The sequence below is a fragment of the Agelaius tricolor genome, unplaced genomic scaffold, assembly GCF_023055355.1.
Source record: "Agelaius tricolor isolate 1412-34295 unplaced genomic scaffold, bAgeTri1.0.p SCAF_7, whole genome shotgun sequence".
NCBI classification, from domain to species: domain Eukaryota; kingdom Metazoa; phylum Chordata; class Aves; order Passeriformes; family Icteridae; genus Agelaius; species Agelaius tricolor.
In genome coordinates this window covers 43,745,789-43,758,100 of record NW_027269267.1, presented here as the reverse complement: position 1 = coordinate 43,758,100, position 12,312 = coordinate 43,745,789, and the positions used below count along the sequence as shown (strand labels likewise).

At 41.8% G+C, this 12,312-nt stretch overlaps 1 protein-coding gene across 2 annotated transcripts in view; it reads left to right on the top strand.

Annotated features, from left to right (window-relative positions):
- The first annotated feature begins 5,341 nt into the window (after positions 1–5,341).
- NDFIP2 (Nedd4 family interacting protein 2) overlaps positions 5,342–12,312 on the top strand; it is a 45,675-nt gene continuing 38,704 nt past the window's right edge. The window contains exon 1 of one of the 2 annotated variants that reach the window (XM_071431008.1): positions 5,342–5,837. In XM_071431008.1, the coding sequence (XP_071287109.1) occupies positions 5,802–5,837 (36 nt within the window). In that variant the 5' untranslated portion in view covers positions 5,342–5,801. The remainder of the gene's footprint in view (positions 5,838–12,312) is intronic. The other variant, XM_071431007.1, reaches the window with a different exon arrangement.

Below are 12,312 nucleotides of genomic sequence, written 5' to 3'. Positions count from 1 at the left end.
AAATAAGACTTCATAACAGCATTGGATTTCTTCTTGTAGCATGTATCTCTATTGACTTCTGATGCACTAAGCTTACAGATATCTGTATTTTCTACCATTTCCTCCATTTTTTCCCCCAACAGATTTCAAGGGTTTGGGGACTGCTTTGTTGTTGTTGTTCATTGGTTTCCAGCTGGAGGTCTTTTCTCACATATTTCCCACATTCCTTCACAGTTCTGTGTATATTTACATTCTTTATTCTGTATTTTGAATTTACTGTCATCAGTTTCATCAACTCTGACTGACTTCTGCACATTCTGTTCAACCTCACTTGTTAAATGAAAACTTCAAAGCCATAGAGGGATTATTTTGTTTGTTAAACATTGTGAATTTACATAATAGCACATGTTGGCAACTGTCAACATCAGGTTTTTAACATCAGATCTGTAGCTGAAAACACAGTGAAAAGCTAGGCCATAAAAATTTTAGAAAATTCTAGTTATTTTTCAGTTTTTGACATATGTGGTGTGTTTAGGTAGTGTCCACCATCAGTGTTCATCACACACAAATATTTAAATTATTATATTTTATTACAAGGGATTAAAAAAAATTATAAACTAATTTTTAAGGAGAGAATCTAGTTTTAAAGTGAACAACTTCAAACTGACACACACTCATGTGTCTATTCGTGTCATTCTCCTGCTTTAAACTGATTTCTCTCATGTACATGTGCCTCTCCAGAAAGGTGGGACTTGCCAGGTCCTTTTTTCTTGTGGTTAGACCCTCCTCTATCACCTGTGTGGAACACCAGCAGCCTTTGCATTCATTCTTCATTCTCATTGTGTCATATTATATGGAAATATGACTTTTAAGAAGAATCTACTCTGAGAGACAAGCACACGCTGCCTCAGATTTTATTTATGGACCCTGTACTATCTCCTCTAGACTCATAGCTTACTGCACAGAACTGGCTAAGCAATCATCTTGCAGTGGCAGCTCATTATGCTTTTTTTTTTCTCCTTACAAAACCATTGAGCTGTACTGAAGAAGCTGTACTGCTGCTAATGTGAGCATTGGCTCCCTGAATTTGTCTGAAGACTTTTTAAAAGATGGTGTTCCTTCACTTCTGTGGTGTCCTGCTTTAACTGTGCAGCAAAGTCAGCAAAGGTAATTAATGTAGGCTGCAAGGGAGACAACAGAGATGTAGGGATCTAACCATGCTACCAGCTTAGACAAAGTACAGCTGTGCAACACACAGCTGTGTGGAGCTTGTCAGAATACAGCTGAGCTAGTTCAGAACTGTCTCTGTGACTTAGCAGGAAATAGCTGCAGCAGTAAAGAGATCCATGTAGGCTGCAAAATCTGTCCTAGACCAAGGCAAATATTTGAGATATTTCCCAGCCTGAGGTCTGTGTTGCAGTAATGACTTTTAGACCTGGTTAGGCACATCTGCATGGTATTTGGACATATCCAAAGGCCAGGTTTGCAGGACTGTACCCATGTATATACACACTGAACACAGATGATGATAATGCAATTGAAAATCTACATTCGGCTACAGAATCTTCAAAGAAACCCAGTGTTCCTGCTAGTGATGGCTCTGGCATTGCCTATGTTGCCTAAAAAAAAAGGAGAAGAAAACCAAGCCAAAGTCCTGCTGTTTCTTTCTAAGAAATTCAGTCCCAGTGGTTTGTTTAAGCCAACTTCCTGCTTAAAGTAACTATCTAAGGCCATACAGAGATTGCAAATTTTGTGCAGTTTACATAACAAGGAACATAGAACTAAAACCAAACAGCTTATAAAAGGAGTTTGAAAATACAGAGGAAAAAAAATACAGTCAATAAATTCACAGCCTGCTTTAGGATTGGTCCATGAGTAAATTAAGTACATTAATTTAATTAGATTTACATTTGGGAAAAAACATTTATTTCTCACTGACATTATCTGTATTAGACATTTAAAAACACATGCTAAAGGCATAAAACAAAGCTATAAAACCTGAAATTTTATTTGTTTCCCAGGTTTTGGAAAGGTATGTACAGCTTTTATTTTTAATTATTTATATGGTACAGCAAGTATACTATAGTAACTGCAATATTTACTTAAAATAGTACAAAATTATGTACTATAAGTAATATAAATATTTGTATATAACCAATATAAGTATTTGTTTGTGTATCTTTATTAAGATAAAATTAACTTAGTTCTGAAACCTACCTGCTCTGTAAGTTCCATAAGAAACCTTAAAAATTTGAATGAAGAAATGAAGATAAATACTGAAGAAGAAACTGGTGAATGAATGTAAAGATAAATACTGTGCTTTTTTATTTGCTGGCCATTGATTGAATAATGAATGAAAAACACGATTAAAATTTCTAACAGTCCTTGCCTTTGTGCAGTTCAGACTTGCCTGAGTTCAGATGCCATCCTTCAAGACAACTTTTCACAGAACTGGGCTTGCAAGAGCTGTTGTTACCAAGAATCTTTTCTTGGCTCATTTTCATGGTGGAACAAAGTTTAAACTATTGTAAGTTTGCTGACTAACAGCAATTAAGGTTTGTTTTTTTTTTTTTTCTAAAAAACCTGTCTGAAGCAATACTTCCTTTTAAATGTAAATTTGAAACTATTTTGATTACATGCTATTTAGAGCATTATTTCTGTTTCTTTAAATACAGTTCTTTGACAGAAAAACAATATTTTCAGGATCAAAAATATAGTCCTAACCATTACTGTTATGGCAGGCCTGCTAAGGTTTAAGAAGGTCAAAACAAAAAAGTCAATCTTAAAACTAGTATTCAAGGGTTTTAGTCAATAGGACAGTCCACATGATTTGTTCATCTAAGTAATAAAGTCCTAGCACTTCTGAAAGACACATATCTTACATTCAATATATGTTCTGTACAAGAGAGTACAGAAGAAATGTGGACTCATGGGAGAGAGTCCAGCAAAGAGCCATGAGGGTGATGAAGGGACTGGAGCATCTTCCCTGCGAAGCAAGTCTTGCAGACTTGGGCCCTGCAGCCTGGAGCAGAAATGCCTCACGGGGGATCCCATCAATTTATACAAATACCTGAAGGGAAGCTGCTTCGCAGATGGAGCCAGGCTCTTCTCAGCAGTGCTCAGTGTCAAAACCAGCACAATGGGCCCACACAGAAGCACTGGAGGCTCCCTCTGAACATCAGGAATTTTTTTTACTGTGAGAGTGACTGAGCACTTAAGTTGTCCCGAGGATTTGTGGAGACTCCATTCTCAGAGATATTCAGAAACCCTCTGGTCCTGGGCAGCCTGCTCCAGGTATCCCCAGCTTGAGCAGATGGCCTCCAGAGGTCCCTTCCAACCCCAACCATTCTGTGGTTCTATGATTTTAAGGAACCTTAGTGTTTGCTAATTGCTTTGAATTATAGATTAATATTATGCCATAGTAAAAACATCTGGGATCAGACAGTAAATTAAAAAATGCAGATAACACTTTTTTGAAAATATACAGGTCTGAAAAAAATTGCATTATCTGTTTTTATATTTTGATGTTCCAGAAAGAATGAGAATCAAAAGAAGGCATATTTAAAGCCTAAATTGGTCACATGGCCTGCTTTAAGTCCCATAACTACACTTATATTCCTGAAGTAAAAGAAGTTTGGTCTCTGTATATAAGCTAGACCATCCATCCAAAATTTGTCCCTAAATATGAAACTCCCTCTCCATTCACAACTGCATTACCTCTACTGAATCTGCTCGTGCCTCTGCTGACTCTTTTCCCAAGCACTATGGAATATTTTCCAATTTTCCTATTAAATGCACCTTGGTTCTCCCCTATTGTCCTTTCTTCCCTTAAAAGACATAAATTGCACAGGTTCAAAACTGAATTAATCTTAATAAATGGTCAGTCAATTGTATTCCAGCATTTGCAGTGTCAAATTCCATTTGGCAGCTCTTAACTAGTTGGAATTTCTAGGATTGTATGGCAGAGCTGAGACACAGCACTTAAAAAGCCATGGAGATCAGGTGACAACTTCTTGAGCTGAGATGTCACATGCAGCACTTCAGAAAAAGTTTGCTTTGGAGATAATTGTTGCTAACGACAGAGAAGATGTTAAACTAATTACACCAATGGTCCAATTTCCATGTCCCGTGAAATCTGGAAATATAATTAAGAGGGTTTGGTAACTGAAACATGCTGCAATACTCTGTACAAACTTTCTTAAACTCAAGATGACCTTTACTAATAACTGTTCTTTAAAGGACAGAATAATTAAACATTTATTATGCATAATGAAGGAATAAGAGAAAATTCTGTTAGGAAAATAATATTAATTCCTTTCTTACCTGTAGAATCCCATCCATTTCTAACCAGCTTTGTTTCCTAACTGCTGATGCATTTGATGTGCAACACAGTTGTACAAGAAACAAAACAAATGCAACCAACAGAATAGGCCTGAACTTTCCAAACACGTTTTTCTTTTCATTTGGATAGCTTTAGTAACTGCTGCATTAGCCCGGTATGGGCTGCAAGCAAGGTCCCAGGCACACACACAACGTCTCACGCCTCCACCTCCTCCTCCCTTATAATCCTGCCTATCTTCACTCCCACCCCCATCTAGAAACATAACTCCAACAATGGAGCTCGCTCCACTTCCCTGCCCTCCCACAGGCACGTAGTGGCGCTTCACCCCGCTCGGCAGGGATGGCTGCCTGCACAGGAACCCTCACCCTGCTGCTCAGGTCAGCAGGCAGCTGCGGAAAGGTGATGATGACCTGAGCTGCAGGATGAGGTTCTGCGTGCCGGCCATTAGCGAAGCCAGAAGCCAGCATTGCGAGGGCATTTGCCTTGCAGATCGGCTACAGAGCAGCACTCGCGAACGCTCCTCTCCGCTGCAGCCAAGAGATGAATCTCCGGCTATTTGAAGTTGTTGAGTGCCACAGCTACACATCTGGCAGTTCGGGAACCTAGAAATGAGCCAGTCTCATCCCATACACCTTTATGGGTGTGGGCGTTTTTAACTGGTTTTACTCCAGGAGGTCATAAACATCTGAATATTTAGTTTGAGGAAGAAGAGAGAAGAGGAAAATCACATTTCCTTGCCACAGAACGGTGCTTTGCCTTCACAAGAACAGCAGGCAAACGGGCTCAGCATTCTTAATCACTTTAGGTAGATGCCAATTCAAAATCGCTCTCCGGGTCCCCAGTATGTCTTCTGTGCCATATTGTACTTCTTCTTGCCCTGCGGTGATCAAGAGCGATAAATATCCAGGCAAGGCCTGGGCTTGGGATGTAACAGCCTCACAGAACACTGCTGCCGAACGAAGAGCGGTGATCGACGAACACCCGCTCCCGGCAGCCGCGGTAGAAGCGCCCGAGCTGAGCGCGGCCTGGGCAGCGGCGGAGGGCGAAGGGCGCGCACGCCCAGCCCCGGGCCGAGCCAGCCCCCCGGGCCGAGCCAGCCCCCCGGGCCGAGCCAGCCCCCCGGGCCGAGCCAGCCCCCCGGGCCGAGCCAGCCCCCCGGGCCGAGCCAGCCCCCCGGGCCGAGCCAGCCCCCCGGGCCGAGCCAGCCCCCCGGGCCGAGCCAGCCCCCCGGGCCGAGCCAGCCCCCCGGGCCGAGCCAGCGCGGCTCCCGGCGGGGCGGGGCCTGGGCCGCTCCGCCGCCGCGGGGGCGGGCGGGGGGCGGCCGCAGCGGGGCAGGGCCGGGCCGGGCGGCGGCGGCGCCGGGCGAACGGGCGGGGGAAGGAAGGAAGGAAGAAGGGAAGGACCGACCGACCGACCGAGCTACGCGGCGCCAGGTCGGAGGAGCTGCGGCCGCGCCCGTGCGTGTCGGCGGGCGGCCAGGATGGATCACCACCAGCCCGTCAGCCGCTACCAAGTGGTGAGTGCGGAGTCCCTGGCGAGGCCCCGCTCGCCTTCCCCCGCCCCTCGGACCGGCGCGGCGGGCACGGTGCGACCGGGGCGCCCTTCCCCCGCCCCCGCTTCTCGGGTCCTATGGGCGAGGGTCTGGCAGGGACCAGGATCGGGGCCGGGGCCAAGCGCGGGCCGTCCCACGGAGAGGCTCTGACAGCCGGGCCTTGCTCGGGCGGCGGGGGCTGCCTCCCTCGCCCCCCCGGCAGCCCCGGCCTCGGAGGGGGCGGCTGCCCGGCCTGCTCGGGAAGCCGCCTTTGCCGGCCTCCCTCTCCCCTCCCGCCGGCTCCGCGGCCGCCGGTCCCGGCCCGGGCTCGGTGGATCTTCCTGGGCGCCTCCCCCGGCCGGGAGCGGATGGCGGCTCCCGGGAGAGCGCGGCCGGGGAGGAGAGCGGGGCGCGCCGGTGCGGAGCGGCCGGGAGAGGAAGGGGCAGGGGTCCTTGTCTCGGCTCAGTACGTGCCACGGAGCGAACAGCTGAAACCTTGAGATTTCAAAAAGCCCGTAGATGTCTGGCACAGGGATGGAGTGCAAGGCCTGTGTGAAGATTAGAGGGAGGGAGGGAAGTGTGAAATGCAGGGAGAAGACTGACCTTCAGTGTGTTTGTGTGTGTTTGTGTCTGTGTGTATGCTCATGCACGAACAGGCTCTTCTCAAGAACGGTCTGCAGCTTTGTGGGTCACTGAGACCAATTTTTCTTTTGCTCCTGAACTTAATCATGGAAGTAATAATTTAGAATACAAAGATTTTTGTCCTGCCCGAATTGATTGTCTTGTTTGTTTCTCGCAGTCATCAGTTTAATGTCACTTACATAAATCTTGCAGTCATGAGCTTAAGGTCAATTATACTCAAAATATGTAAACTTTCGTGATTATTTGGTGTAAAAATGACTTAGGTGCAGTCAGTCTCCTCAAAAGTTTAAATTTTATCCTTAAACTCCTTGTACTTAATAGCTTTGCTATGAATATAAAGATAAAGAAGTCTGAAATCTTTGTTACTCTCTGTGATTCAAATTTCTACTGCAGTCTTCTAGCTAAATCCTAAATTATTTATCTTAGTGTTTGTGTTTTACAGCTTGAGTAGTGAAAAGAATGTCCACAGAAGTAATCACACTTATGTCTGTCCATATGTAAATAGTGGTATTTATATTCAGATTGTTCCTAGGTTATGATTTAAGAAAAAATAATAGGAAACACTTATTATATTTGGAATATTTATTTTGATAGTCTTACAGCACTGTAAATTTCTGTATGCTTTTGGGCACTTAGATACAGGGATTGTCATAGAGGTGATGAACTCACCACACACCCTGTGACGTATTCCTTTAGGGCGGTAGTTGGTCACCAGCTGCTTTTTTTCTGGCACTGTGCTTCCATAACTTGAAATCAGTAGAAGTCCTAAAGTCATTCCTCCTTCTCTGCAACAGAGAAGAAAAATGCTGGCAGAGCATTTTCTTAAGAGCCTACAAACACTATCTTCCTCGAGGCCTGAGGTAACCTGGGCATGTTTTAAGAGGCCTTGAAAGAGCATATGTTATTAGAGGTCAGACAGGTAGAAGGGAAACTTTAATTTAGTTACTCAAAGGAGTAAAAGAAAAACCCAACACATGAAGAAATAATTTGTCTCTGTAATATTTTTTCTTATGCTTGTTAGGAACTTCCAGTGATGGTGCTGATGCCCAGCTTTGGGTAAAAACTATTTGGTGTGGCCTTCCAAAAGGGCTTAGCTTAATGTTTGTCTGCATGAGTTGGCTTCCTCAGTTTGCTGTGTACATTAAATTGTGTAGTCATTTGTTATAAATCAGTCTGCTGTGCTCTGGAGTTTAAAATACAGCCTTACTGATTACTGCCCCATAGGAAGGAGCATATTGTTTTGGTTTCTTTGTTATATCTGACTGCTGAAGACTGAGATTTTTGTAATGTTGTTTACTTACTGTTTTGGGTCAGAGAAAGGAAGGACCAAGGCAATTGCAGATATACTTAATTAGCAGCTGATTATTCAAGCATGTGATCTCAAGTGTTGTGATGTATTTGCTTACATAATGGCTATGATAGGTACTGAGCAATAGATTATTGCAGATTTTATGGTTCTGTCCTAGTTTTTAAAGACAAAATGTAGGAAAAAAAGATGACTTAATATGGCTAATACCACATTTTATAAATGTTTTATGAATTGAGTTTTGTGGGATCTTGCCAGTTCTGCTGTGTACACTATTTTTTTATTTGTTTTGGGTTTTTTTTATTTCTCCCATGATTGGTAATAAATACTTTTTGACCCTGCTTGTACCTATTCTGTCTTTACTTCTAGCTAATCAGTTCGAGTCTATTCAGGGCAAGTTCTTTTCTAAATAGAAAGATTTCTAGGTGTGTTTTATTATCAAAAAGTTACTGCTTTGTGTTTCCTGGTAGTAGCACTTCAGTGAAGTTGAAGGAGCTATCTTTCTCTTCTTATTTGTGGTTTCTTCAAGTTAGTTAAATTAAAAGGCTTTAGATTGGCAGGCAGTTTAGTTTTGAGTTTTAGCACAAAAAGCCAGTTCTATGACATTTTCTTATGAAACAGAAAATGTCTCATCATAAAGCTAACCCTCCGCTTTTCTTATTTTTATCTCTGTTGGAAATAGCTCCAAAGCTTCATTCTGTATCTTGTTCTTCTTTGTGTGTCTGCATTTTATTTACAAAGCAGTGTTCAAACCGGGCAGCTGTTAAAAGCTGGTACTTGGAATTGCAGCAAAGTGTTGTGAGCAAAGAGCAGGCAGTACGTCAGCATTACGTAACTCTCTGCCGCGGGCATGTGTGATTTGTATTGCTTACTGGCCCTCCTGTTTTGTCTCTCTTCGTAGGGCAAAAAGACAAATAATTGATGGGTAAGAATTTGTCATGCTTCCCTGCAGGAGTATGACATTAGAAGTAAATTAGCCAACCTTTGTTGTCTTGCTTTACTTCCTTTTTTCTTTTCCTTAGTCACTTGAATGACTGCATTCCTGTTGGTGAATGTATCTTAAATTTTACATTTGACATTCCTTGCAGGTAAAAGTCAGTTACAGCTGTATCATTTACTTATTGTTGTATTTTTTCTATTTCTTTCCCGATTCTGCTCTTTGTTGGATAAGGCATCAAGTTTAGGAAAAATATAATAAAAATTCTTCAGTAATCATTCTCCTGATTGTTTTTACCTTCTAATTCTTTGTCATCTGACCTTAATAGCATTACCATCTTGTCTGAAATGTCTGCTTCTAGTCCAGCCTGTTTGCAGAAAAAGTGATTGGAATGCTGCTTTGTGAATCTGTACTGGAACAAAGAGGAGGAAATGCAGCTGTTTTCTGCAGCACGTAAAACTGAGAGAGCAGCTAGGCTTTAAAGCTCAAGCTTGCTTTTTTTACTTAGAAATGTGGCTTTCCAGATAACTGAGTCATGAGGGAAGACTTTGTGTGCATGTGAGTGATTTAGGCACAGAAATTGTATTGAAGGCTGCAGGACTTACAAGCTGTACTGCTCATGAATTATAATAACCAGTCTTTCTTGATTAAAGTTTGGGGTCAGGTAGTCTTGAGTCTTTGAGTTAGGGTTTGGTCAGAGCTAAACAGGTAAGTGCTAAAATGGGAAGGTAGCAAACCGATTTGGGTGGGGCCAAAGGCAGCTCTCCACAATGTCACTTCAGCTGTTGCTGAACTTGCCATGCCTCTGTGGCACTTGGTTTTGGTGGGATTTGTAAGTGATGGTTGAGGCAAGACTCTGATGGCAGCCTGCTGTTGTATGGCACTATGCAGGGATAAAGAAATTGTGGCTTTTTAAAAGGGATCTTAGTCTTGTATAAGTTGTGTGTGCTTATAGAAATGGGGCTAAGAGATGAAAATTTGTTCTGTAAACACTATAGCAAAAAACAAACTAAGATAAGGCTTTGTTTTCTGTATCTGTTACCTCTATTGTCGCTGACTCTTTACTCTCCCAATGTTACTTAGTTAAAAACCTTGATCAAAGTCGTCTTTGTAACTCTCATGAAAGTCAACCTATGCAGGAAATATGAACAAAAAAAAATCTCTTCCTTCTTTCTCTTCCAGGGACTGAGCCTAATAGTGATTAGCAAATAAACTCCCAAATTCTATGGCTTTGATGTAAGACTGCTAACTTATATCTATATATCTACTGTATTTTCTACAGTATTTATTGTCTTAGAAAAACTCTTATGTAATTGGTGTAACTGAACAGCTCAAGCTAGCTTCGGGAAATTCTGCTGCTTTCCACAGATATGGGGTGATGTCATAATGGAAAGATAAAATTCTACATCTGGAGCACTAAGTTTACAATACTGAAAAGTACTGAGGAAAGATGCATTAACTGATAAGTGTTACAGTTGCTTACTTGTAATAGTTGCACAGATATTTTTAGAGGTAGGAGCCTCAATCATAAGAAGATACAATTTTTCATTGCACTGACTTTTTGCACATGAAACACCCAGATTAGACTTTTAATGGTTTAAAAAGCAAATGAGACTCTCCTGAAATTAGGTAAATGGTGCCTTCAGACAATGATCTGTCCTTGCATCTTAGTTATTTTTTGGGCTGTAATATTAGCCATTTAAATTTTTAGATTTATTTTTGTAGCACTTACTTGTTAGAAATTTGTCTATTAAACAGTAGTTTCTCTCTTGAATGAATAGCTTTAATATTTTTGTAAACATCTTTTGCTATTTTTACAGAAGATTCCTGCTACAAACAAGAAAGATTATAACTGTTGAAACATTCACAGATACAGTAGGGATGCAGTTAATACTTAAAGGACTACATTTTACTTTTTTTTTCACTTTTTATTTAAATTTATTAGTACTTTCTCATTTTATATGGACAAGGAAATAAATTTCAAGTCTCTCGATATGTGGCTTCTAAGTAAAGGTGCTGAGGTACTGGACAAATACAATATTTTTTGTATACATTTAAAGCAGGTCTGTTTAGCTGTGTTTTGCTGTTACTATCTGATTTTTTAATCTCTTGGAGGGCCACAGACATAACACCCTGCACTGCAGCTGATTCATAGGAGGAAACCCTGGCTCACTGGTACCCAGGAATATCAGTGGTTACAATAACTTTCTGGGTTTTTATGTGGGCAGTGGCCTTTCATTTTGATGTGGGCATAGAATGACCTAAGCAATTTTGCACACAAATTGGCTTAGTTTCATAAGCTTTACCATACTGAGCAAAAAAAAAAAAAAAAAAAAAAGTAAAAGCAGCAAAGTGTTGCTCCACTCAAAGTGTTGCCCGGGTTGCTCCACTCAGGTTTTTCACCAAAGGTCTTGGTAGGCCAGAATCTAAGGTTGGATCTGTGCAAAGGTAGCGCAGGAGGAGAGGCTGGGAGCAGGACTGACCTTTCTAGTGGCAGCGTGATCTTGGTGTGGCTGAGCCCATCTTGTGAAACAGGGGGATTTTTAGGTTCTTGAAAGATGCATGAAGCCTGAAAAAGGAGTTACCTGATTTGTGCAGTGGTATGAAGTCACATAATGTAAGAAGGCTGTGGCGTGTGTGTCACATCTAGTAAGTTTTCTAATCATATTAGTAAAGTTCAGTAACATGAATAAAATTACTTCAAATAGCAAGGTTCTGAGCAGGAGTCAGCTGTGTTATGGCCAAACTTGATGTTCTTTCTGTGGTACTTGAAAAAGGAGAAGCTGTAAGCCTTCTCTCAGCTCGTTTGTATCTGAAAAATGTAGTAGGGACCACATCAGCATAACCTCAGAAGTCAAGCACTGCATTAATACAAAATGTTAGTAGTAGTCTTCTAGATGGGGAAAATGAGTTATTTTTGACAAATGGCTAATTACAGGCATATTTTGAAATTTTCTTCCCTGTGACAGTGTGGACAAAACAAGGAAGATGTGGCAACCGGTAATGTTGTCATACTTAACTTTGTGAGACCTCAGTGTTCAACTTAGTCATAGATTCCAGTGTTTTCTGAAGTTTCATAGCCTCAAATCTCCCTCTAGATATCTAGCTATTTTGAAAACGGGAATGAACATATACCAGTACACTCAAATCAGGGAAGCCATTTTCAAATGAAGAAAAGCAATCCTAAGAGATTGAGTAAAAAAGAATGAAAAAAATTGGCAACTTATAAAGTCGGAGAAGCACTGCCAACTTTTCCTACTGAAACTGAACTACTGCAGAGCCAAGGCTGTGGGTTTGATCTGCCTCAGGCTTGGGTCTCCCACTTCCTGGGCAAGTGCTGTCACAAGTAGCTGATTTTAGTAAATTGGGCACCCCCTTCAGCAGCTGTGTTTTTTAATGAGAATGACTAACTTTTTCTGGTTTGTGCTTAAGTCTTGTCAGGCACAGCCCGCACGCAGAGAATGTCTGATTTGCAGTGAAAGTGAAAAATAAGTTTCCATCTTAACGTGTAACTCTTTATTCCACTTACAATACTTAGGTATTGTTTCCATTATCGTAGGCTACGATTAGCCTAA